The 26,382-nt window shown below is 49.9% G+C and overlaps 1 protein-coding gene across 2 annotated transcripts in view; it reads right to left on the bottom strand.

The window, feature by feature from the left end:
* Positions 1-1,246: 1,246 nt before the first annotated feature.
* Positions 1,247-26,382, bottom strand: part of twz (BTB/POZ domain-containing protein twz) — a 79,085-nt gene continuing 53,949 nt past the window's right edge. For both annotated transcript variants that reach the window (XM_084590432.1, XM_084590433.1), the window contains exons 3-4: positions 16,006-16,170; positions 1,247-2,324 (exon numbers count right to left, since the gene is read on the bottom strand). In XM_084590432.1, the coding sequence (XP_084446558.1) occupies positions 1,592-2,324; positions 16,006-16,170 (898 nt within the window). In that variant the 3' untranslated portion in view covers positions 1,247-1,591. The remainder of the gene's footprint in view (positions 2,325-16,005; positions 16,171-26,382) is intronic.

The following is a 26,382-nucleotide window of genomic DNA, read 5'->3' as shown; positions in this document are numbered from 1 at the left end:
CACGTTTTAATTAAGACAAGTCGTCTATGTGTTAAAAAGGTTCGAGAGCAGGCTTTGCAATTTTTCCCCACCACACTTGGCAATTGGAATAGTGAAGTATCAAAATAGCGGAATGTGGACCGGTCGGTCGTGAAGTTTGGCACAATCAGTATGGACTGTTCCCGTTGGTTGTTGTTGGTTAAGTAATCTGAAATGAAATTAGCATGCATGCATATTGATCAGTGGGCAATTCTTCTTACAACTTGTTTCTTACCCGCCATGTACGGAATGTGTGTACAGAATGTTTCCGAAGTGGCTATGTATCTTTTGTGGATATGATTGCACTGGACTAATTGTAGTCCTCCGTTGTTACCCGCTATCTCTATTCTTCTCTATTGGTTATCGTAATTAGTTAATTGTGATTAAATGCGAACATTATGCTACCGCATCAAATCATATATTTTTGGACAGCTTGTATCGAGTACGATTGCACTACTCCGATTCGCACTACACTAATTGCACTACACATGCTGCCAATCAAGTTAGTGTTGCATTTTGCTGTAAACAAAAAGCGCGGTAACTTGGAGAGGAATAGAAGCGTAGACAAACGTAGACGACCGCGCTGCATGCGTCTTCTTTTTTTCTCTTCAAGTTGTCGTGCTAAGTTCTTCACACCGCGCACTGCTTTTTTTTTTTTTTTAGACTTTCCGGAAAGTAACGGGCCCACGGTCACCGTGGACCGGTTCTTTGAGCGCTCGCTTTAGTCTTCTATTGACTGACTGTGCATAGTAGGCATCACAAAGAAGGACCTTTAAGTACTAAAGGGAATCCTCTTACACACGGGCATACGCATGCTTTAAAAATGAACGCCTAGGCAGCGATAATAGTGGTTCGTTTCCTATCCTCGATATCGATATTAGGTGCAGTGGCAACTTAGCACACCACGCCACCGACATGAATGGGATCTGTTACTCAACTCAGCGAACTACGAAAGAAAATTAAAGAAATAGGAATGCTAAATTCATCATATTTCCGAAGCTGTTAGCTTCCACGGCGTCAAGTCAGCGCTTTGAACTCATGCGCGCTCCACTGAAACGGCTGCAGCCGCTGGCAAACGCGCCGGCGCGATGAAGCCTGGCTCGACTGCAGCGACACTCGCCGCGCAAGGCAGCGGCGGCGCCGAGCGGCGCTCAGGAGTTTTTATGCGTAGTCGCTCCACTAAGAGCACACGTGCGTAGCATCTCGTCCACGCTGTGCAGTCCGGCGGTGGCGGAGCGTGTCAGTCGCAGTTCAGGCGGTGCGGTCTGAGATCTTTATTGCAGAGTGGCCCGCCATATGACAGCGAAGATACACAGGCTTGAGTTCGAGCGATGAAGCATGTATTACAGAGTGGGCGCCCCTGGCTGCAGGGCAGCTAGAGGCGCGCGTCGGTGCCTTGTGTGTATGTTTGTGTGTGTAACAGTAGCGTGGCACAGAGAGGCTGTAGCGCACCGCTCCCACGAGGACCCCATTTTTGCCACACAGGTAAAAGTAGAAGCCCCTCCCCGGCCCCGAACATGCACCGTCCATGGGCGGGGCGCCGCAGCGTCCCCGCGCGCACTGTCACCGGGCCTCAGGCGGGCAGATTCTTGCGCACAAAGAGGTACTCGCTGAACTGCTGTCCCTCGACACCACCCCCGCTGGAGGCCATCACCCGGAAGCCGGCATTGAGCAGCCTCGTGATGGTCTGCAGCGAGTTGAGCTTGCAGTAGCCGTTGAGCGGGAACCGGATCACGTGCTTGGTGTCTTGGTTCCAGGCCACGCCACTGCGCACGTCCATGAGAGCCTGCGAGATCTCGGGGAAGACGTGCTCCACGAGCGAGCGTTCGCCGCTGATGACGATGCGCTCGCCCATGTCCGGACTGATGTTGAGCGCCAGGCACTGGAAGGACGTGTCGTGGAAGCGCTCGGCGTCGGGCTCCGAGGGTGCCACAAGGCCGTCGCAGTGGTTGGCCTGGTCGGCGTGGGGCCGCTTGGCCGCCGCCGACGGGCTGAGCTGCGATGATGTGCTCGACGCACTGCTGGCCACGGCGGCCCCCGCGGGATGCGCACCACGGCGCTGCCGCTGGGCGCGGAGGGCCTCAAGCTGTCGCGTCAGCGCTGGGATGTCGTAGTAGCGTGCCTCCTCGTACAGCAACTCCAGCTCGGCGAAGTTGTCCGGCACGGCCAGCGTGTTGGTGCGCAGGAAGTTGAGCACGTGCCGGAACATCTTGCCGTCCCTGTCGATGAAGTAGTGCTGCTTCAGGCTGTCCAGCACGATCGGGATGCTTCCGTTGAACATGCGCGCCAACCGCGACTCCGGATGCCTGCGCAAGAAAGAATGCAAAGCTCTCAAAGCAGGACCACAGATACCGTCCGCTAGCCAATATCCCACGCGGCCAGCAATGACCGAACATAAGCATCCTCACGATCGCAAGGCGGGTCCTTCAATTCACTCTTCGTCATTCGTGCTGACGAAATCCGAGACGGCATCGCACAGAGAATTGAACTGCATTTGCGCGACACTGTCGACAGCTCAGCGATTCCACCTGTATGAATTTCTTCACAGTTTACCCATTAAGCAGTCTAAAAAAAAGATCGAGAAACGACCCCGCCTATTTCTTCTCAAGGCGGCAGTGTCACCGTACGGCATTCTTGACAGAGTCACCAGGGCGCAAACTGGCTCCGCTCTTTCCCACGAGGCTTCGGGGGCTCTCTTTCCAGCCTAGGCAGAGAATTCTGCTAGACAGGGCGGGGCCAGCTAGTCGACGATCGCGTAATGAGCGGGTGCATGGGAACAGCCGCCTTTTTGTAGTGCCACCTGACCTGGCGTGGATCCAAATTAACAGGCTCGTATTAATGAGTCGCGGCGGCGATTTATTCTTTAAAGAAAAGACATTAAAACTACGGTGGTCTCCTGGCAAGGATTCGGTATAGCCCCTTTAGAAGCGCACGGAGCCAGGCAGGGTGAGGCCTGGCATGCCACTCCTCTCAAAGTAGACGGCCAACGAAACGATGGCTATTAAGTGGGCATAAAGCTTAGCACGGCAGGCGTATATAAAAGATGCAAGAACAGTTTCTCACAGGCAGCTTTTATTTCAAGCTCACTAATGCTCAAGCGGGAAACTGTAACGCACGTACACGCACAAGGGGAGCGGAGGAAGAGCTGACCTTGAGAGAAAGAAAAGCGTCACACCGACACGATCTATTGTATGCATCGCTTTAATGAGTATTCCTCAATATACCGAGGAATTCGGTGAACATATTGAAAACTTCCTAAATATTGGGTGCTCGGAAGAATATTTTACAAGAATATACTGTCAGCCTCGACGGGCAAACTAGTTAAAAGTCACCATTATTATGTTGCTGATTAATCAGTACTCACTGATTAACTTTAAATTAGAGGTCTATCGCAGTTCGTGCAATGGGAAGTTGGAAGCCATGACAGAACAATCTAATAGGGTGCTCGGAAGAATATTTTACAAGAATATACTGTCAGCCTCGACGGGCAAACTAGTTAAAAGTCACCATTATTATGTTGCTGATTAATCAGTACTCACTGATTAACTTTAAATTAGAGGTCTATCGCAGTTCGTGCAATGGGAAGTTGGAAGCCATGACAGAACAATCTAATATCAAATCCGGCGCTTTTTATTGGACAAAACCGAAACTGAAAGCATTATGCGTGCAGAACACTTGAGGAAAACCCAGTGTCCGCTGAGTGACGCGCTGAAGTGCCTGCGGCGTCATTGTTCCAGGTCATACGCATTATATACTCTGGCATTTGGCGCAAGTAAAGGTACAGCCATGGCCAACTACATGTTTTGTTTGTAGTGTGACGGAGCAACAAAAAGTGCATGCAGTGGCAAATTAGAGCAAGCATTCCTAATATGGCACCGCAATAACAGTAACACTTCGCCAGCGGACGCTGCGTTTGCACCGAGCTCTTTGCGCACCTCACGCGCCCACTTTGAAAATGAATGTGGCATATTTTCGTTCATGGCTTCGCGCTCTTCGAATATCGTCAGTAAAATTTAGTTAATTGGCTGTTGCGATAACTTATTGCAAATTCGTCCGCCGCGCCTGAGACTTCGTTCCGTAAAATATTGTTATGTCTGTGATGTCTCTACGGAGACGTGCTAGGCGGTTCAGCCGGCCAGGAACACAGGAGCCACTAGACAAGGTCGAACAGGGCGTGCACGCTTCGTCCTCCCCTTTCCTCTTCGCAATCCCATGCACTCTTGCAGCAGAGTCGGCAACAATATTTTCTTTCTATACGCCTATTGAACTCCGCATTTTCAGGAATTCAAAAAAATTTAATATTCGCTAAAACATTCGGCGCAGTTTCACTTAATTTGCGAAAGTGCGAGTCGGAAATACTTTGACAGGAAGAGAGAAAAATTGCTTGTCACGCAGAGGTGGCTAAACAAATTGTAATTTAAGATTTGCTCAGCGAGCCTTTGATAATATGTGAGCAATGTTGAACCTTGTGGCACTGCGTTCAAGCCTAATCCTAATGTAACGACTCAAAATCTATAACCGTGAGTGGTGTGTAGCTGGTGTTTCCACTTCACACGTAAAGAAGTTGCGGCTTTTGTATGACAAGTTGAAAGAGAAAGAAGCTGTTCCCTTCTCCCTGCAGATCATTCCCACTATTCTTAAGCCGTGATATTCGTCCGGCCTCGAGAAAAAAATACAGAGGGGCCTTTTATTTCCATGAGGAATATTTTGATCAGCTTTGTAAGAGGTATAGCGTTATGGCTGGTGTGACCGCGCGGCCACCCCAACTTTGCGGTACCGTCTTTGACAAAAACGAAAAACTAAGCTGCATGGTTTAGTACTCAGTCGTACAGTGCAACACTTATGCCGCCCCTCAAGCTCTAACCTATGTAGTGTAAGAACGCTAGTTGTCGCATTTGAATACATTCGGCCTGGTACTTTTGGTGAAAACGGCACAGGTCCAGAGCAGGAGCGCTGGGCCCTTGCTGAGCCGGAGCAAGCCTAATGTTGCAGGGATCAGAAGAGAGGCTGTCCCGTCAGAGCAACGGCCAAGAGATCTCGTTTCGTCCCGAAGTGACTCGGGCTATGAGAGACACCGTAGTGGATGGCTCCCGAAATTTCGACCACCTGGGGTTCTTTAACGTTCCTTTGACGCCAGTATATACAGAAGCCGACCCGCGCTTCGACTTGAAGGTGCCAATGCCTCGTCGCCAAAGTGGGGGTTGGTTTTCCCGAAAGCAAGGTTGGGGTGCCGTCGAGGTGCCATGTGAGCGCTCTGAAAAGCATTCTGAACTGAAGCGAAGCTTAACTCCGACTGTGCCCGCGGGCTCACTGCCTGCGTTAAAACAGGGGGGAGAGTTGGTATTGCATCGTTCAAGCTTACGGCCGCGAAAGACGTTGGAAAAGAAGAAGAGAAACGAGTTTTATAAGGATATCGAAGGCCTTAGGCGTCTCTATAGCAAGCATGTCCTTTTATATGACAGCTATACGTTCAAACGCATAACAACTACGTGGTTGGTTACGTCCGTTGTGTTGAGGGCGCCTTAATGAATGCTGCCTCGCTGCTAACTCCCAATCTCTGCTTGTTCGATTACTGGTTGCTTAACGGCTCATAGAATGTCTTTAAAAAATCTGATATTTGTCTTTCAAGCTCCAATAGGGATGCCCATCCAAGAGCCGGCTCGGCGTACTCAAAACGCCGCTGTAACACCAGTTGCATTCAATCCATGAAGAACTAGTTGCGGAAATACCACCGGAGGGCACGCAGCACCTGACACTTCTCACGCGCATCTCGGGAAGCTGAGAGAGTAATCCTCGGATGACGCCGCTAAAATCTCCCCGGAGCGGAGGGACGCCGAGGAACCCACCGTCGCGCCTCGGGCGCATCTCGTTCGACGCGGCACGCGGAGGCCGGGTCCTGCCGGATCACCGCAAACAGTTCGGCCGGCGGAGCCCGAGAATGGCCGCCATTAATCTCGCCGGGCTGCCGGCGCGCGAATCCCCCTCTGTGGGCGCGCGCGTGCAATTGGACGCCTATTAAGTAATTACCTGGTGCAAAGCGTTCACAGATGCGGCCGGCCGCAGTGGACTGAGTGCGCCCGTCTGCCGCGGCTGCGTTTCGAGCTCTTTGGCGCCCAGCGAGGGGGCGCATTACGAGCTCCCCGCAAAAACTCTGCCACACGAGCCAAACTTCCCGGGCCCGCGTTTTAGCGAACGCCCCCCTGCGCGGGACACTCGTTAAGTGAATGAGCCACCGGGTTCCTTTTGAGCCTACACTGTGTTCGACCAGAGGAGGAAAACGCCGATTAGCGGCAAAAGGAGAAAGCGGATTGTAACATCGTGAAGCGCATCCGCGGGGTATCACTAGGCAAGGCAACCTAGAGATAAGGCAGGCGGTGCAAATGTGAAACTTGATGGTTCATTTAGTGCCGACCCCAAAGTCCGCGGGCATGACCACACCGATCGTTCGCAGCCGCGCTGCTTCGCTGTGTTAAAGCACACTCCGCACCACCGGCCTGATGCGCCATCGCAGCACTGAAAGCAGATTTCAACGGAAAATATTGACCCATTGCCTCCATTAAAAAAAGTTTCAACTGGTAGTGCGTCAGCATGAACCACAGGACGAGCAAAGCCGAAATAGTCTGGCCACGGGCACGACAAATATTATCAAGAAAGTGCAGAATCAGAAAAAAAAAAAAATCTTTCATGCATTGCGTGATAGCACTCCTGCGGACAAGGATCGGCATACAAGTGCGCGGAGCAGTCACCGCAGAACGACAGGGTGAGTGAAAAGCAAAGAAAGACACCCCGTCCATCAGGACCGAGCTCACTCGACGCGCGCCGAGAGGACAGGCGACGGAACCGCGCCAGCAGGGACGGCGCGCCTGGTCGTGCGCGCGATGATCGGACAGAGATTGACCGCGCCCGTGTATAGCTTTGGCGAGCTGACGGCGGCGGTGGCGAGGCCGGGCCAGAGGCTTGTCGTCGATCATTTCAACTGCTCAATTGCCGCGCTAGCTGCCATGACACCGCCGCGGGCGAACGGTTCAACGTGGAAGACGCCAAGGTTGTGGGAAAGATCACTTTGCTTTACCATACTCCAGACGCCTTCTACACACGCCTGAGCACACGGCCCGCTGCAATTAAGCCAAATCTGGTTGTAGAGAAAGAGATCATGAGCTTGAGTAAAACAACGTGAAAGGCGATGCGGCCGAATAAAGATTAATAGCCGGCCGCAACTTTGATGATCGCAAACGGCCTCGGCGACGCATGCCCCAAGGAGAGTTCTAAATGCCGCGAGCCGGGCGCGGAGGCGTCGCGAGAGTTGTTTTTTGAGAACACCCGCGCACGAGCAACGCTACCTATGCGATTCGGAGATAAAAGGATGGTTCCAGAACACTGACTGCAATGGAAAAGAATTACCCGCAATATACGGGATTCGTCGAAGCTTTTGATTCGCTTTTGTGACTTTTTTTTTTTTTTCATCTTAGCTGCAGTTGTTGATATAGAGTTTGTGTAGGCCAGTTGGTATTTCATGCTTCTTAAAACAGAAAAAGAAAGAACGCAGGCGAAGATAATTGGTATCGCGTGTGTCATCTTCCGTCTTTGTCCGCGTCCTTCGCACTGTTTTGAGAATCATAAACGCACTTAAATCTGAACTGCCTTCCAGTGAGCGAAGATAAGCCCCTCGTGTGAGGCGCGAAGGCGGTCATTTGCGAATAGCCTGCAAAACACTGTTCCTTCACCTCCGCAATCGGCGAACGTGAAAGATGGCAGCAGGAACGCGTTCGCTCAAGAAAAGAGCTGTCTCCCTTATTAGCCTAAAATCTGCCGCTGGACGGCGTCCTCATCCGGCACGCGATGGCAAGAACCGGTTCGTATACATCCAGTGCAAAGCCCTACCAAGCGGAATGAAAGTTGAGAGTAATTACTCCCCTCGATTGTGCCGGATTATGCTCGCAATACACCCGTACGTATATTGACGTGAGAGAGAGTAAAACACCCTTTTCGTAATGAACAATTTGATCGTGGAGTGGTGCATCTGAGAAGAAAGAAATCACATGACGAATACGAGTACGTGACGCAAATGACCTAGCGGTGGCAGTGCTTAATGCATCCACATCGTGTACTGGGTGGGGAGGCTCGGTCTTATGTCGGATGCGCATTAGTGTTAAAGGTCCGTTAGTGTTAATGTTACAAGCCCTGTTCTCTCATTTTACAATTTTATCTGAGGAAAATAACAAATTAAAGAGGAAAGGAGCTGGACCACCAAAGCTCTTCTGCGGCCTAAAACCAATACAAGATGAATTAAAAAGAGCAAAAATCCCTAAATGAAAGTCAACAATGTGGGGGAAAATCAGGGACGTAAAATAAATTCAGGGTTCGGGTGTCCACAGAGCAAGTGTGACAGTTACTACTCCTTTCCCTTCCTGTGAACCAATTTAACTTATTTTAACACTCCAGCTTCGCCTTTACGAAGCGACAGCTTAATGTCTCGGTCCCGCCTGCAGCTCCCCATGAGGCTCCTTTTTGGTGTACATGCACTTTACCATTCGCTTAATTACTAACCCCTTAATTGGCACCTGTATTACCTCCCACATACTAATAGAGTACAGTCGTAAGCTACCACGTTATATGAAAGACTACCCGCCTTTAAACCAAACCTGCGTGGCTTAGGAGTAGCGTGTCAAGACTCGTAATGCAAGGGCACTGGAAAGTCTATTCCCACTTTTCCATCCTCAAATGAGTTGGCCACTCCTCTCAATTTTGTCAGATCACATGGTTTCGTTACGTCGCACAATCCGCCAACGAAACAGTTCCCGGCCACGTCATCTACCACCTGTCCGTTATTTTGACTTTACAACGCCGACGCTGGATTTTCTGCAGAAATCACGAGTATGCCTCTAACGGGAACTGATAGGTCAGCTGGTAGTTTGCGTGACGTCATGAGACCGCGTGACGTCATAGTTTGCGTGACGTCATGAGAAGCTTTCCTTCTTACCTGAACGAAACGCTTCAGCGCAAAAATTCTGGTGCCTTGACTCGTTAACAGATTCGAAACCTGGAACATTGATTTCGTATACTCGTAGCAGGTGTAACATTGATTAGCGCAGTAACACAGCCCACTGCCAACAGTGGGCTATTGTTATATATATATATATATATATATATATATATATATATATATATATATATATATATAAAGTTATGCAACTACAGACTACAGCTGCGATTGGAGACGGGCGAACACGTGTAGCATGGAATCGGAGCGAGCGGCCATGCGACGACTGCGCCACCGATAGGTACTAGGCTGACACGCCAAGACCAAATTGCCCCCGCCGTCTCACCGAGCAGGGAGTGTGGAGGGCGTGCGAGAGAGCTTCCCGCGACATCCGGCGCGCGCCTGAGCGACCCGAGCCGCGCAACGAGTGATGACCGCTTTCGCAGCGCCGCTGATTGCAGCCTTTCAAAGGGGCCGTGATGGGCGGTCGCGCGCCGCTGCTCACACGACTGGTCGCCCGGTGCTGGCGCACGTCGCATCGGCGCAGGGCGCCGCGCGAGCGACGAAATTGGACCGGCGTGCAGACAAGTAGCGTTCGCCAGAGCAGCCGCGCCTCGTTTTGTTTTCCACCCTTCCATGCACTCCGTAAGGTCTGTAAGTTTAGTTCATTCTCGGTCAGCTACGCTTCCACGTACTGCATGTTCTCGCCATGGCCACGCCTTAGAACTTCCCTAGGACTTGGGAGCACCGTTAGAATTGGAGTAGGATTTATTCGACGCGGTCAGAAACCGTGGGCAAAGTGAGTTGAGGGCGGAGGGTGAATTTCGTGCGTGACGGTGTGTCACTGACACGATACAAAGATGTAATTATTTTCACTCACAATATTTTTTTCTTGGTTACGTTGGCTGTACACCTCGACTTCAATTAGGAAATGCGGGAAGCGGAACAGGAAAAAGTTCTTTCGGAGAACCGCAGGAGGAATGATTCTGCAGCCGTAGAAAGAGAGGATTTGGGGAGCTGAACTAATAATGCTGGAGTCGCTCGGAATGTCGCGAATTAGTCGTGCGTACCAGACGCGTCAGTGGAGGCGCGAGCCAGCCACTGCTGGAGACCAGCGTCGCGTGCCGATGGGTATTTTTAAATCAGAATAGGATGATCGGAGCAGCTATGACAAATCAAGGTGCCAAATAGTGTCGTCTACATGACGCTGACTCCGGCACAAGGGCGGGCCGACGTAGCTTCCAGAGAGAGAGCCCGCGGCCGGAAGCGAGGCGCCTCGCGGTCCCAGCCTCAGGGATCAAAGCAGCAGCGGCGTCGAAGAACGCCCCGCGGAGACGTCTTCTAATCCGGTCCCCGCGACGACGGGCCCCGCCGCCACTCGCCGCCCGAGGCCATCGGGCTGCGCCGCTGTTAATGAATGCGGTCGGCGCCTGCCTCCGCGGCTGGCCCTCGGGGCTGCCGAGTTCGCGGGGCCCGTCTCTTCTTTATTGCTTTGTCTCGACGCGGGCATATACGAAGTATGCGGATTGCCCCGGGCCGAAGAAACGCGGACGTTGTGTCTCTCTCTATCTCTCTACTTTGCGTGTGTGTTTCAAAGGCGGTGGCGGCGCGGCTCTTCATTGATAATTCACGGACGGCCCTGAACTCTGCCCGATGATCGCTCGTTTGTCAAGCTGGCTCAAATGTTCTTTTCCTCACGGCCCTAATCGAAGTCATCTGTCGAGATGAGGCGACCACGGAGAAACGCCGCACCAGGCTTTGGCCTTGCCACTGCAGTCGGCCGTCGATTGCCTGTCATGGCTCAAAAGCATGTTAGGAAAAAAATGCCATCCCTCTCCCCACAAGTGGTGCCCTCTTCCTATATGCGTACAGCCTTTGTCCTCTCCTGGCGCCGTCGCGGTTGTCTCGAGGTCATCTTTCCGCGCATGCCTGAAAGCGGCAATATCGACGCGGCTGTTATGTAGACCGTTTCATTTCACTGTATACCAATAATTGCATTTCTCTTTCACTCGACCGATACGTGAAATTCAGCTCACGCTGGTAGACCGCAAGCTTTCGTACACGGCCGCGTAATCAAAAGTAGAGCAAAAGAACAAAATAGCAGGCGAAGTTAGGAGAGAGGAACCTACTAGAACAGATATCTGTCCTCATACTCCAGGAGCATAAGATCTGTTTTCCTCGGCTAAGCGCCCAATTTTTATAATAAAATCACAAATAGTAAGAGAGAGAGAGAGAGGGGGGTATTCGTGGGTACAAGAGTGCCGTTATGAGTCTGCTTCAACCACGGGTATACATTAGCACCAAGGGCCCCAATGTAATCGACACCTGTCAAGGCAAGGGGGACAGGCAGCTGAAAAGGAATCCCGTCGCATGCAGGGCGCCTCGTCCCAAGCGAGGTTCGAGCAGTCATCGAGAGGCGCACTGCCACAGGGGAGTGCGGTCCCCCCACCCTCCCCTCCCTCCGTTGTGAGACCAGACAGCGTCGCCTGCTCCTAGCTGTCGATGGCTCACTGGGCGACCCTTCAACACGAGCTTACTGGACACTTCCGTGCCGTGCCAGCCTTAAAGAGATCTTGGTCTCGGCCTCGGGCGCCGCCAGCCTGTCGGCAAGAAGGTGGTCTGAATCATGAACGCTCGCAAGACACAGCTCACTGTCGTCACTTGGGCGCCTGGCGCAGCAGATGCACAGATCAATCCCACAATGACGCGAAAACGAGTGGAAAAGTCATTTAAGAACGGCCGAGCCCTTTGCCTTCGTATTGCCATTATTCTGCACCGTCTCAAGTAATTTGCATAAAGCTATACGTGCATAATACATACACCATTTTTCTACATAGCCTCCTCCATTTTCAATGCACTAGGTCCATCGGTTGACAAGTTTTGTAATCCTTCCAAAAAAAGAACGTTTTCGGTTAGTCGTGAAGCCACTTTTGCACCGCTTTGCGCACGTCGCTCTAACGTGCAGTCAGCGATGCAAGCGCGCACAGACGGGCCTCATGCTGCCGTCAGAGCATGCATGCGTCGAGTTCGTACGGCTGTGTTCACGCATGCTTGATCTGATCTTGATCGCGTCATATCAGCTACACCAGCAGTTTGGACATTGAACCAAGGAGGAACAACGAGCAGCGATCCGATTTCTTTAGTCGCAGGGTGTGAAAGGGGTTCAATTCGTGACAGGCTTTTATAATAACACGCTGCCTACAGTCGAGATCTCGGTTGGTTTGTGGGGTTTAACGTCCGAAAGCGACTCGGGCTATGAGAGACGCCGTAGTGGAGGACTCCGGAAATTTCGACCACCTGGGGTTCTTTAACGTGCACTGACATCGCACAGCACACGGGCGCCTTGCTTTTCGCCTCCATGAAAAGCTGCCGCCGAGGCCAGGATTCGATCCCGCGTCTTTGGGCACAGTAGTCGAGCGCCGTAACCACTTCGCCACCCCGGCGGGGCAAGGTCGAGATCTCGCACCCAAAGAATTTCGTCTGTTTACGCCGCTCAACGCTGCTTGCAAAGTCGTCGATTTTCCAAACCGAGACCTACGGGAAGCGGTGCAAAGGTGCATCGCGACCAACCGAAAGCCTCCTTCAGAAAACGAATACGCAAGCTCGGGGCTCGATATCCCAGCTGCGCTGAACAGAGAGGAGACAATGCAGAAAAAAAAAAAAAAAGAATTCTAGGGACGATCACTACTCCCTAAGCGGCATTTGAGCTCAGCTATTTAAGCGTGTATGCAATATATTACGGCAAATCATTTTTTTTTTGGAAGGAGAAAGAGAGATGTTTGTGTGCATATATTTATGTGCGGTTACAAAGCCCTCTTTATTTTTTCCCAGGGGCAAGGAGAATTTCTCGGAAGAAAAGAAACAAGAGCCACGAGCTCAGGCGCCGCTCGCTCGTGGCTCTTCTTACACCGGCAACTGCGACGTGGCTCAACCACCGAATTGGTGCATAAGGGCTGCGCTCTGAAATAATGTGCGTGTACTACCTCATACCTTTCTGAAAATAAACCGCAGTCCAAAAAAGTGTCGTTAGTCTTTTTGCTTACCCTCGTAGTTTGGAGTGCAAACCGGCGTCATCGTCACCTGAACTTCCTTGCCTCCCCGCCTTCATTCCTACGGGAAACCAGCTGCGGATCCCAGCCACACGCACTTTCTGCATTCACGCCTATCACACTGATCGCACCCATAGCACGAGTTACCCGACGGGCTCACCCACTGAACATATTTCCTTTCACTCCATTTTTAGATTGTTTTAAGTTTACTTCTTTTCCACGGACGATTGAATTATGGAATAACTTAGATGGTTCCCTGCGTTTTCTGCCGACTAACCAATATCAGCCAGAAACTGCCTAATAATATTACCTGATATTGTTCTGAAACGCTGTATAACCAACCCCTGCTGTCTCTAACAGCAGTATTTGTAAATAAATAAATAAATAAATAAATAAATAAATAAATAAATAAATAAATAAATAAATAAATAAATAAATAAATAAATAAATAAATAAATAAATAAATAGGTGACAAAGCTTTACTGTGACCGCCCTCAGATTTATCAGCTATACACCCCTATTGGAGTTCCCAACGGACGAAAGGAGGGGATCTCTTGTTTTTTACCCGAAGGTGTAGGTGTTTACGAAACTCAACGGGGATTTTCAGATAGGAGACCCAAGCTCAGGGCCCCTTATTCTGCTGCGTGCGGCTGCTTTGCAGTGTGTACCCGCAATAGTTCTACAGTAGAGGGCTCGCCGCATTTATACTGCCTTAGCCGCCCGCAATGCTATACTTCGGCTACGATGTGAGGCGCGAAATTGTAAATATCGGACTTTTTTTTTTTTTTTACTGCTTTAGTTACGTCAGCATAAACAGAAAAAGTAACAATGGTAAAGACTGCTTTTGTTTTTTGTTTTTCACGAAACTAGATATTTTGTAACCCATTCCTTCAAACTAGAAATATCAGCCTTTTAACACCACGCGCGCTTTCGACTTACCCTCATGGCAACCAAATTACGCCTATCCACTAGACTGGCCGCTGTCCTAATCTCGCTATATGGCGTATTAGCAGTTTTGTGGCGCCGGCCCCTTGAGAGCAAACGAAAAGCTCCGTCCACCATTCACCAGCCGCGAACGTGACCCGCCGCGCAGTGGCAATGACGAAATGGTGGTGAGGCGAGGGGTACCCGCTTCAACGGACGACAATGTGTTCAAATCAAATCAAATCAAATCAAATCAAATCTTTACTCCCACCATGTTCGCAACAGATGGCGAACTACGAAAAAAAAAAAAAAAAGCTTCCAATAGGCACCTTTACGAGTCCGCAGCCCCATATATAAGGCGAGCTCTGGACAGCACCAAAGAATAAACAAGGCCAATAATCGAATCGAGACCCTTGATCAGTGCGGAACAAACATGAAACACTCCGGCCAGATTAAACAAGCACCTGCAGGATAAATGGAAACAGGTTTTCAAATCTTCAAACATCTAAGTCCAGCAGTAGAAGAACTAAATAAATCGAAATTAACTGACTGATAATAGTTTAAAAGTCATGGCAGAGAATAACACAAATGCTCCATGCCAGAATTCAGGCTTGGTATAGCGGCCTTCCAGTTTTCTCCACGTCTAGTAAAAGAACTCTACTGAGGTTGCGTTATAACTTGCATTGTGTACATGTAGCAGATATCGTTTTTGCATAACAAATATCTTTTGTAAGTTAGAAAATGTAGTTGTGCCTCAGACAAGTTGGCAGTCATTAACGTGGGAATAGAGAAGGGAATTATGGAACAATATTTTAGTTTGTTCTGCTTTGGTTTGTAGGGTTTAACGTCCCAAAGCAACTTAAGCTATGAGAGACGCCGTAGTGAAGGACTCTGGAAATTTGAACAGCCTGGGGTTCTTTAACTTGCCCTGACATTGTACAGCACACGGACGCCACTCCGTTTCACCTCCATCGAAGCGCAGCCGCCGACGTTCGGGATTGAACCCGGGAACTCTGGCGCAGTAGTCGGCCATCATAACCATTGTACCACCGCGGCGGGGCATACCAGTATTTTAGTTTTAGCGAAAAGCATGTATCTGAAACGAGAGATCACACCGGTTACTCGAGAAAGTTTGGTTAATTCTACAGTGCTTTCGGAATCTTTTACTCTGTTTCGAACTACGTTAAAATATATTCCTTTTTTTTTAAATCAAACATTTAGGGGAATCCCCCAAGGTGGAGTAGAATTTGTAATAAGGGTAATTACTCCTTGACATCCAACCAGGAGCAGCCATATATTCTTTTTTTGTGAAGCAGGGCTAACTCTGGGGGAGGGGGGGGGGGGGGGAGGTAGACATGCTTTTCCGGAACCCAAAGTGGTGTTGTGTTGTGTGACTAAATTGCAGCGATTAACAAAGTTTAAAAGCCGACCATATCATTTCTTCAAAAGGCTTTGAAAATATAGGTAAGACAGACACCGGACGGTAATTGCAAAATTCATTTCGACTTCCCTTTTTAAAGAGCACTATTCCTTTCGCAGTTTGCATTTTTCACCGGAAATGCCCGACCTTATCCGGCATTAGGGCATCACGGCACTCTGCAGGTTTTGAGTTAGCGTGGCCCGCTAATCCAAAGGAGCACACATCATTTATGTTCTGCTAATGTGCGCACTGGCGGCACCCTGTGCGGAACCCTCGGCAACCCCCTAACTACAGGGTGACCCTGTTGTAAACCTACTCCGGCACCGCCCTAAATACATATAGGATGACCCTGTTGTAAACCTATCTATTAAATTATAACCAGCAGAGAGCAATTCAGAGTCGACAGCCACCCAAGCAACTAAAACAAGTCTAACCTTGCAGTTTCGGTTCCAGTGATAGGCTACACGAGTCATGCAAGTACCTGTTTTGTTTTCCTGTGCGTGTTCAGTATTAGAAGACAGTGCTCTGACGAGACCTGCGCAACCTGTTCCTTTCTACGTTCTGCCGGACTTCGCGACACCGTACACTACTGACACCGAAGCGCGGGAACGTACTTTGTGAGAGTCTCCAGGGATGAGGTGTAGATGGTGCCACCGACGTCGATGTGCACGGGCGCAGTGTAGCGGGAGGCAGCCGCCACGCAAGGTATGCCGGAGATCTTGGGGCTGAAGTTGGTGTCCGGCGAGGCGGACAGCATCAGCTTCGGGTCCATCCAACTCCTGCGCCAGAATCCAAGCACGAAAGAGCAAAAAGGTGAGGAATCCGAGAGGTTTTCTTTTTTTTTTTTTTTTACTTTTCTTTCCTATAAACGATGCATATTTATAAATTTCCAAGCCGTGTAGCGGGGCTCTCAGCACTATTGGAAGACTAAGAAGAGAGCCCCTCCCCATTACCGGAGATTTGGAGTCTTTGACAGTTCGAAGCAAGCCACATTGCATGACCCAGGAAGGGCTGCACGTTTTCGACGAAGGCTTTATACACTGCGTGCATATGACGCCGTGTGTGTAAATTGAAGGATGACAAAAGGGCATCTTCGTAACAGTTGCAAGCTGGAAAGATTTGACGTATCGCTATGCCGTTATTGATATCGTCTTTGGCGTTAACGTCGCATGTGTGTCGTGCATGAAAGAATGGGTCATGGTAAGCTGGGCGCGATAACGTTCTATTGATTTCTTTTTTTCAGTAAGTAAGCTAAACTCGGGTGCGTTGCTAGATTATGAAAGCCGTGCAGGAAGGGCTGCAGGGGAATTCTCTTATGCATGCATTCCATTGATCTCTGTATCGCCAGATACGGGCCCTGAGTGTATCACAAACAAACAAATAAGAATTTAACACAATTTTTTCTCAACTTAGCCTTCCGAACCGTTAACGCGCATACGGCTTCTCACACACACGAAAAAGATCGACATGTACCGCATGCAGCTAGACGCAACCGAAAAAGAAAGCGTTGCTCGAGGACAGCTTGGCCATCAAAAGAAACAGAGAAGCGAAGTCGTCCGCTTTGTCGAAGGACGCGGAAAAGGAAAAGATCACAGAATAGCGCTGACTAACGGCTGATGTTTTGTTTCGGAGGAAATAAAACACATTTTCAGTGCGCTCCAACCATACAGTACCAACTAGACTATGAAGTCACTCTTGTTCGAGCAGCCCCTATACTACGGCGAAGGAGTCCTTAAGCAATAATTCAGAAGCCGTGAAAATCTCCATAGCGAAAAGCCGCAACAATTGCTATTATTGTGCCGCAGCCTCACAACGCTGTCTTCACCCCAAGCGTAGATTAACAAGGCAAACTACGGCTCGAAGAACTTATAACCGAGGCGCACGAGGAGTCCGACCAATTTGGACATGTCTACAAACGCATCATCCTTTCACTTGAGAGATACAACCTCCGCGAGAACGTGGTGTTTCTTTTCCTGCTCGCGGTCATCCGCGCGCTTTCCGCTTGCAGCATCGTGCGTGACAGGCGCCGCACAACACACTGACAGTGCCATAAGGCCATAATCTGCGTAAATGATTCATGGCAGTTCGTCTCCGCGCGGAGGCTTACAGCGGCGGCAGCCTGGCTCCTTCCGACCGGGGCGGATACCAAGTCAGGCGTGAGCCGCAATCCCGGGACCCGGTTCACATGCGCGGAAGCCTTGTTTTCGATAGCGTATCGCTAATCATGACGAAGAGCACGGACGGGCCGAACGCCATGACGAATGGGCCGGCCCGCGAGGCCGCCGGGATTTCGCCCCCACAGACGCGCGCCTGGTGACGATCACTCGCAGTTTCCCTCGTAGTTTGCATAATGGCCCCAAGATGGATGACGAGGACGAAGCGGCGGGCCCTCTCCGTTTCACCGGCGCCTGACCGATGTCGCTGTTTCACCAAACCCACGAGGCGAAAGGTGGCGCTGCCGCCGCCTCAGCGCACCGCCACGGACGGCCTCGCGCGACGGGAGTGCGCGTTCGTGCGGGCTGGCTTTCGTTCCCAGAACTGTCGCATTCGTCGTGCCCGGCATATAAGTGCGCATTGCAAAGCGATAAGCACTCGTCGAAGACGCTGCTGCGCGAGAGGTTTCGAAAAATAAAATCAGCTTTAGCCGTTTCAGTCCCGCGCTGCTCCATTCAGCCAGCGCATAATCCGGAACGGAGGGACGAGCGTGCCAGGAGTCGCGATGTCGATGCATCGAAGAAATCGCAGCGAAGCATATTTTGTGCGAGGTGCAGCCCTGTTGCTTGCGGCGTGCGGTTTTCAGTTAACAGAAGAGTGCACAAGACACGGCACTACGTGTTGCGACATGATACAACGCTGAAAGACGAGTCTGCCACGGAATATCGCATTTCCTATGAACCGGCAGCTCTAATCCCTTGGCGCGATGCTAGCGCTTTTCATCTTTCTTTACAGCCTAAAAGTATCCCGCGGTAAGCACTGGTAGCGGGAACTCAGCACGATGCGAATACTCATTCCAAGCAAGCACTTCGAGTGGTCGGCCGGCCTGAATTTAACACTGCTAAAATAGATATAAGCAGCGGATTATGAGCCGTTAGCACGCGAGAAAAGGCTGACCTACGGCGTCTGGTTGCGGGGATCACTGCAACTCGTGCTGCAAGGTGCTCTCGACAGGTGTCCATTCCAGGCAAGGAGCCCACCTCGCAGCGAATGGTCGCCACCCGCCGAACGGCCTGAGACACTCTCAGCGAGAACACAGCTCCGCAACAACACCGCGACAGCACAACGTTAGTGTGTATTCTCCTGAAGCTTGACGTCTGTTTAGATATGACTATACAGTACTGTCGGAGGACGCCTACTTGATGCATGCTATTGGTACACGTTGCGTAAACGCCTGATAGCCGCCTGAATAGCAGGGTTGTGTTGCTCAAGCTCTTTGTTTATGATTTTCAGCTAAAGAAACAAGAAGTATTCGCCTAGGAAGGTCGGAGGGCGAGCGTCGACCCTGATGATGCTTAGAGCGTTAGCCTCGCACGTACCTTTAGGTTTTATACTGATCACCTCGTCATGCTTTTGAGTCTTCTAATTTGCTTTCGCGGTAAACTTTTGGAGGGTGGAGGCTCGTTGGGCGGCGGGGGCAGATGCATTTTTTGGAGGTGCATCACATGTGATTTGACCCCTTGAATCATGCACCACGCGATCAACCGAAGCCACCAGCTTTGTTACATGGCTATCCCTAGCGCGGGACTGGATATTTCCCTCGTCGGACCCGCATGCGTAGTCTACATGTGAATTTTACTGCTTAAAAAAATTAAGTTGATTGAGCACCCTATGTGTGATTGGACAGCGGTGAGTATAGTCACCTGTGCAGCACCAATCGGGGAGCCTTCCAAGTTGGTCCCGTTATCTAGATCGACTTCCTACTCCCGGCAGCCAACTACCTCTCTCGAGCTCCACCTTGATATTTGTAATTTTGATCTAGATATGAAATCCACCGCGTATGTAATAATGCACAATACGGCACAAGATGCTAGCTGTTGCATGTTTCTGCAGAGAGCATATAATGAGGTCGTAGAGGAAGGAAACACCTACGACTGGAAATTGTCTATACGTTGATGGGAACGCCCAGACTTTAGAGACCACGGCCGGACTTTAGAGACCACCATGGTCGACCACGGCCGGCCATCAGTCCACAAACCAAAATTTGCCGAAGTCCGCACGTTACGCACGCAATTTCTGGTGTAGATTGAATTAGGAACTGATAATAAACGTAAGCTTGTGCTAATTATTCATATGCGCGTATTGTTGCAGCCTCGTTCTACTACTTGCCGTCGATACTTTGTTGTAATCTGTCTCACTGGGGGCAAAATGGTGCACGCAAGCGTAGTGCTTAAGTGGTTACCCCAACAAGGCTCCAAACTTAGCGCAGACACGAGCATTACTTGGCTTTGGAAACATGCAATTATTCTCCCACGTCCGAACGAAAGAGCACAGACCTGAGTTACATAGGCGCCATTTCCGGATCGTTTCGGTGGCGGCTCACAGGCTAGACACGCGCGGTTTCTTCTTTTATTCCTTCGGTTGCTCCTGTCTTTAAGGGCGGCACGACGAGCGATGCGCACCACCGAATCGAATGGGCCTCCACACTTGCCCACGTGCTGAGCGGCACTGGCAGGCGCGTTTGTAAACACGGATCCGATCGATAAAGCGCGCGGCGCTCAAATTAGATGCCCAGAGGGCGCGTCGCTGTAGCGAGGTTTTGCGTTGCGTCATTAGTCGGGTTCTCCGACCTTATAACTCACTTTTTATCGGATGGTTAAAAGTGCACAACGCATGGCCAAAGTTAACCGGCCAAGTGCGATATGCAACTACGCCTCTGTCTGTAGTATATATGGCCTGGCGAGGCTGCGCGCTAACGGCGCTAGATTAGTTATAGAGCCTTATTTCTGCTTTGCAGAGAGCGGGGACGACCTTTTCCAAGAGCTGGTTCTGGTTAGGCGAGGCGCTCTCGCTGTTTCTAGTTCGCCCACGCTGCTCAAAGAGGATGCTACTCGGCAAGCCGAGAGAATAGCCCCTGTCTTCCCCCACCCCGCCAAACAGTGTTTGTGGTCAATGACGCAGCTTCAAGGCAGAGTGGTTTCGAGCCCCATCGACCACTCCTTCCATTTGGTGGACGGGCGTAGCCCCCTGGGCGTGTGGGAGAAAGTGCGCCTGGGGGCTCAGAGGGGTCCCGCGGACATGAGGCTGCTGCTATCTGCGGGCCCGCAAATGAAACCCTTGCTCGGCGCAGCCGCCGGCTGGCACCGCCTAGGGGCACGCATCGGCCGCTGCGCGTGTTTGTTCGCTTCTCCTCCGGCCGACTCGGAATGCGCCCGGTCGCCCCGGGCGGGCCGCCGGCGCGGAATGCAAGCGCGCACGTATGTCGCCGCCTGCGGGCAGATTCGCTTTTACGCGCCCGCGCGACCCGGCTCGGTGCTGGACGACGACGACCACGCAATCGCTCCTACGAGTGGCTGCGCCCGCAGCTTGCCTCCCCCCTCGTAAATTGTGCGCGCGCCGCCGAGATGGAACGAGAGCAGCGCGCTCAAAGAAAAAAACCTACGCCCGTCTCCACAGCCACGATGAGGCTACGTTCTCATAATGGATCAGCATAACCGAACGCGCGATCGAGCGCTCATCCATGCCTCGCCTCTATGTGAAAATTCCGCACATCCGAAACGCTGCGATGAATGCAGTGAATCGGGCATGTATGGAAGACTGAAACGGTGAGCAATCGTGGAGCTGAGGTGTGCGGAGAAAGTGAAACTTTAATTGTGAGGAGGGTCGTGGTGCGCGCCGAAGGAGCGCGTCTGTGACCTCCATGCCTGCCACACTCCTAAGGCAAGAAGAATGAATAACCCTTGTGAATGGAGTGGAGGATCAGTGATCTGGAGAACATTATTGTCTTTGTCAATTGGCTGCTAATCCTGACGGCACATAGACGAACCCTGCATTACAATGAAGGCAAACTTTAGAAAAAAGAAATCAAAACACCCGTGTGTCAGTGCTCGTTACAGAACCCCGGGTTATCAACTCCACTACCGCATTCCTCGGGTGCAGTGTCTAGACGTCAAACCAAGCCGTAATCGTTCACAGACGCCACAAAGTGCCCGTCCCGAACGTAGTACACTAGTCAGCAAGATGACATACATGCTCGTATGCACTTTCGCCTCTCCCTGCCTGCGGACACTTGCGAAGCAACGTGATCAAGAGCTCGCGCTGGTTGGCTTCCAGCTGTCCGCTACTTCACCGTGAGTGCCTTGGTCTGGCGGCAGCTATATATTATATATATATATATATATATATATATATATATATATATATATATATATATATATATATATATATATATATATATATATATATATATATATATATATATATATTTATTTATTTATATATAGCCGCACACAAGGCGTACGATGCCGAAATCAACGCACAAAGCAAAAACATGTGTTTATGTCGACCGCATCTTCGTTGGGGAAATCAAATTAAGGACACACATACACACACACAAAAAAAAAAGAAAATACAAACAAGTGGGGTAACAGGAGCTAACGATATAGATATGAACGAGAGAGCGTTCGCGAACTCCTTCGGTGGTGTTTTTGGCTAAAGATGTGCGCTCCTTCGGTACAGGGACACGCAAAAATTTTCGTGGATACTTATGTTCGGCCTTTAAGGCTATGACGCCGCAGCGTATACATGCACACTGCGACGCGCTTCATCACTAATGCCTTAATTTGTGCCGCTGTTATCTCACACGTGTACAGTCGTGAGCAAAAGTGGAGAGACCATGCGCTTTGAGTGGTGGTGGTAGAAAACTACCCGGAAACATGCATAATATACTTGCCTTCTTGCCCAAGCAGTTTTCTCTGGCACATCTTTTTATACGTCAAAAAAGCAATCGTAGCAGCTAGCGTGGTCTCTCCACTTTTGCTCACGACTGTACATTTGCGTGCCGATTATTTGGGCTACTAAATTATTTCACACTGCCGGCTATAGATATAAAAATTCGAGGACACTTTGTTGACTAAAGTGATGAAAGGCGAAAGCCTGAGTGCTGCATTCTGCTATGCGACTGTTGCGCATGTAGCGATGAATGCTGCTACGAGTAAAGCGAGCGACTACTCTTTCACATTCTGCGATGTGCATTTATTCAGCGAATTCTGCTTGGCAGCGACGAGATCGCGTTCCTTGTATCTTCGCAGTTGCTTTTTTATTGTTGTCTGGTTGATTTGACCGGGTACGCGGCAATGATTAGTGATTAATTACGCAGATGTCACTAATTGGTAATTGTTAATTAATTAGACATTAGTTAGTAATTCGCGGTTCTTTAATTCATTCGTCATAAATTACTCATTTGTACTTTATTAGTAATCAGTAACTAATTAATCAATCATTAATTAATAATTGATCATCGATTAGCATATGGCCATATAAGGCACGTATTCGCGCGTACTGTGGCGGTGCTCTATGGTTGGTCGAGACCTCCATGACGTCATCCCGTCTCGACCAATCAGCCGCCGCAAAAGCGTGACAGTTTTGCTGATGACAACCATGTGCAATAAAGGCTTTCGCCTTAATAAAGACCTGCTTAACCAATGACGTCATCCCGTCTAGACCAATCAGAGTCGCCGCAAAAGCGTGACAGTTTTGCTGACGACAACCATGAGGCAATAAAGGCTTTCGCCTTAATAAAGGCCTGCTCAACCATGCCGTACCAACATGCCTCAGTGGCGCAGGAATAGATCCAATTCCGATCTCGTCCTCCCATCTCAAAACAGCTACCCGAATTTCACAGCTCCTGCTAAGTGGACCATGTCGAACGGCTTCTTGACGTCACACAACACGCCGACCCATTAGCATCTAGCTATGCCACCTGCCAACTACCACCTGCATGCCAGTAATTTTTGACGCACGTCGCCAAACGCCGACGATTAAGCCGACGCCGAATTTTTCGGAGAGCGTAGAATGCGGCGCCCTTCACAGAAAGTGTTCTATTTTGTTCGCAGATTGGCGTAAACTGATCAATTAAACGACGAACCGATTAATCTATGAAACGACTGATCTATTGACCATGGACCATCTTGCGATTTCCGTGATCTCAGAATTGACTGTACTAACCTGCACATACTTGAAAGGAAATCTACCCAATCGTCAGGGATTCCGGAAAAAAGATCAAGCAGGTAGACGGTCAAATATTCAACACGAAATTCCTCCTTCAGGAACGGGAGTCTCCTATGCCGGAAGGCGTCTGGAGCTGCCACTATGCAATGCAGCAACAAACATGTCAGCTTGCCTGGTACGCGGATTTTTTTTTTTTTTTTTTTTTTCAATTCACCCGTACCCAGTCAGCACGAACAAGCTTAACAGATATACGATATTTTGTGCGGAATCTTAAAATATGCTGTTTGTGCGAAGTATTCAGTTGTTCAGCTGCGACCGCTGGCTACTTGTGTTCTTTAAGATTGCAATAATCATATCAAGCGAAAAAAAAAAAAAAAAGAAAGCAACCGCGAGCCATTTACGTCACAAACATCCTTCTGTAGAAAGCGCCCCTCCCCCACACAACGTTAAACGGCGCAGAAGATAGCGTTCGAATCACACGATAGAGGCAAAGCAGAAATGATCACGAATGACTGTGGTACAGGATGTGCGTGCGCAAACACAAAAAAGTGCCTCCAGGCTGCAGCGAGGTGGAGTGGGGCGAAACCGCCGGTGCTCCCGTCTCAGCTGCAACAACTCTGGCTGGAATGAAAGCTGCCACAGCGCAGTTTTCCATTCCTGCGGTTGCATCGTCGGTCATCGATTTGCCCAGGGAGACGCATAGAAAAACGATCATCTTCGATACACCATAGATCACATAGTGTACTTAATGAGCGAACGAGGACTAACCGGGGCCAGCCAAATGCGTATACGTCAGGGCCGCAGCATCTATGGACCGTGCACATGCTAGTAATTATAGTACGTTAGATGGGCGCCATGACGCGCTGCTCAGGCTGTGTACTACAGTCAGGGAGGAGGAGGAGGAGGAAGATGAGGAGGAAAGGCAGGGAGGTTAACCGGTAAAGGAACTGGTTTGCTACCCTGTACTGGGGGTGAGGGGTAGGTGGGTATAAAAGTTGTGGGTGAGAGAGGGATGGGTGATGACAGTACAGTCACATCACAGACATGTCACATCACGTCACAGTCATATCACGTAACATAAAAAAGCATAGCCTTTCGATTAGTCCTGTGCTTTTCATAAAGCGAAGCGGTGCCTGGGAGGCCTTCACCGCAGACGATCAGACTTCCTCACAACAAGGAGAGTCGCTGATGAACCGACTCCATGCTTAGCGCCCGTGTGCCCAGCTATAGTGACCCAATTGAGTGCTTTCATGTGCACTTTGGTGCTTTGTTTCGCAGCACGGCTATGATAACTACTCCATTTGAGGCTTTCCACGTCGAATCGCAATTTCAGAATCGAAAAAATTCGCGCAAACGCAGCAGTTCTTTTTTTTTTTTTTTTTCAGATTTTCGGCTTCGGATTATGGGTTTTAACGTCCCGAAGCAACTCAGGCTATTTGAGAGACACCGTAGTGGAGGGTTCAGGAAATTTCGACCACCCGGGGTTTCTTTAACGCGCCCCGACATCGCACACAGCACACGGGTACCTTGCTTTTCGCCTCCATCGGAAAGCGGCAGCCGCGGCCGGGATTCGATCCCGCAACCGTTGGGCCCAGTATAGTGAGCGCCCTTCACCCCTGCATCGCCACGGCGGGATTTTTTTTTTTTTTTTTTTTTTCAGAATTTAGCTCAGAATGAATTAGACTGCTTGCTATGCGTGCAAGAGTTGCGTGTGGCTCGCGCAGTTCCTGTTCGCGCTGGCAAGGACGAACTCAAAGTGCTTCTGAGAACATCCACCAGCACGTGCTCAGAATGCGCCCATTTCTCTCTGTCACTGTGTCCTTCGTATACCTTCCCTCACCGCGCGGTGAGTGTGTCCACCGACAGTGAGACAGCTACTGTGCCGCTTCTCTCTTAGCAATCAATTCATTATTTCAAAGAACAGCGTTTCCCGCTCACTGCCGGTGGAGGACCGTCTTCTCCGCCGTTCTAACCCGATTTCTAAGTTGAGACGACACGGAGTCTTCAGATTGACAGTGCACGCGTAGTGATAATGAAACAATTCAATTGAAGTGAGCGAACAACGGCCAGAGCAAGATATGGCCTGTTGTACCTTTCCACATAATAGCATGGTATGGGTTCAATGTCCCGATGGGACCTTTTCAATGAGAAGCGCCGCAGTGGAAGGCCCCGGAAATTTCGATCACCTGAGGTACTTTAAAGCACACTGACATCGCACAGTACACGGATATGTCTGCCATTTTGCTTTCACCGTAACGCAGCCGGGGTCAAATCCGCGTTTTCGGGCTCATTAGTCGAGCGCTCTGAGCTACCGCGGCGGCGCCCTTTCTACATTACGAAGTGGTTTTTAAGACTGAAATCAATCATTGAATTCACGTATTTGTTTCACGTTTGGAAGCATCTGTGCGCGGTTCTCTATCTATTATATAACATGCGATGCCTTATGTCGCGATCTGATTGGGGCAATTAATATCTAACTTCTATACTTCACAATGTGCTGCACCTTGAGTTGACTCTTCATAGAAAGCGGATGGAGCTTAATTGAGTTAATCCAACTTTATACGTTCTGAGCTGTCTGCTACTATTGCGTACACTTTGTTTAAACACAGATACATATGTATTTAAGCTGGACAGTTAACACATGTATTTAAGCTGGGCAGTTAACACAATAATTTATTCCAAGATTGTTGAAACCATTGTGATTAATCCCTTTGCTATTAGAGATTTCAAGATACGCTATTATGCGACCCGCTACCTAAAGGACACAAAAAGCCGTGTCTATGATTAAATGTTGGAAACAAAGATATCAGTATTATTCTCCAGCCACA

Source organism: Amblyomma maculatum, chromosome 1 (assembly GCF_055883805.1).
Source record: "Amblyomma maculatum isolate TAMU_Amacu chromosome 1, ASM5588380v1, whole genome shotgun sequence".
In the NCBI taxonomy this organism is placed as follows: Eukaryota; Metazoa; Arthropoda; class Arachnida; order Ixodida; family Ixodidae; genus Amblyomma; species Amblyomma maculatum.
Note: the sequence above shows the minus strand (reverse complement) of the source record. Positions and strands in the feature narration are given on the sequence as shown.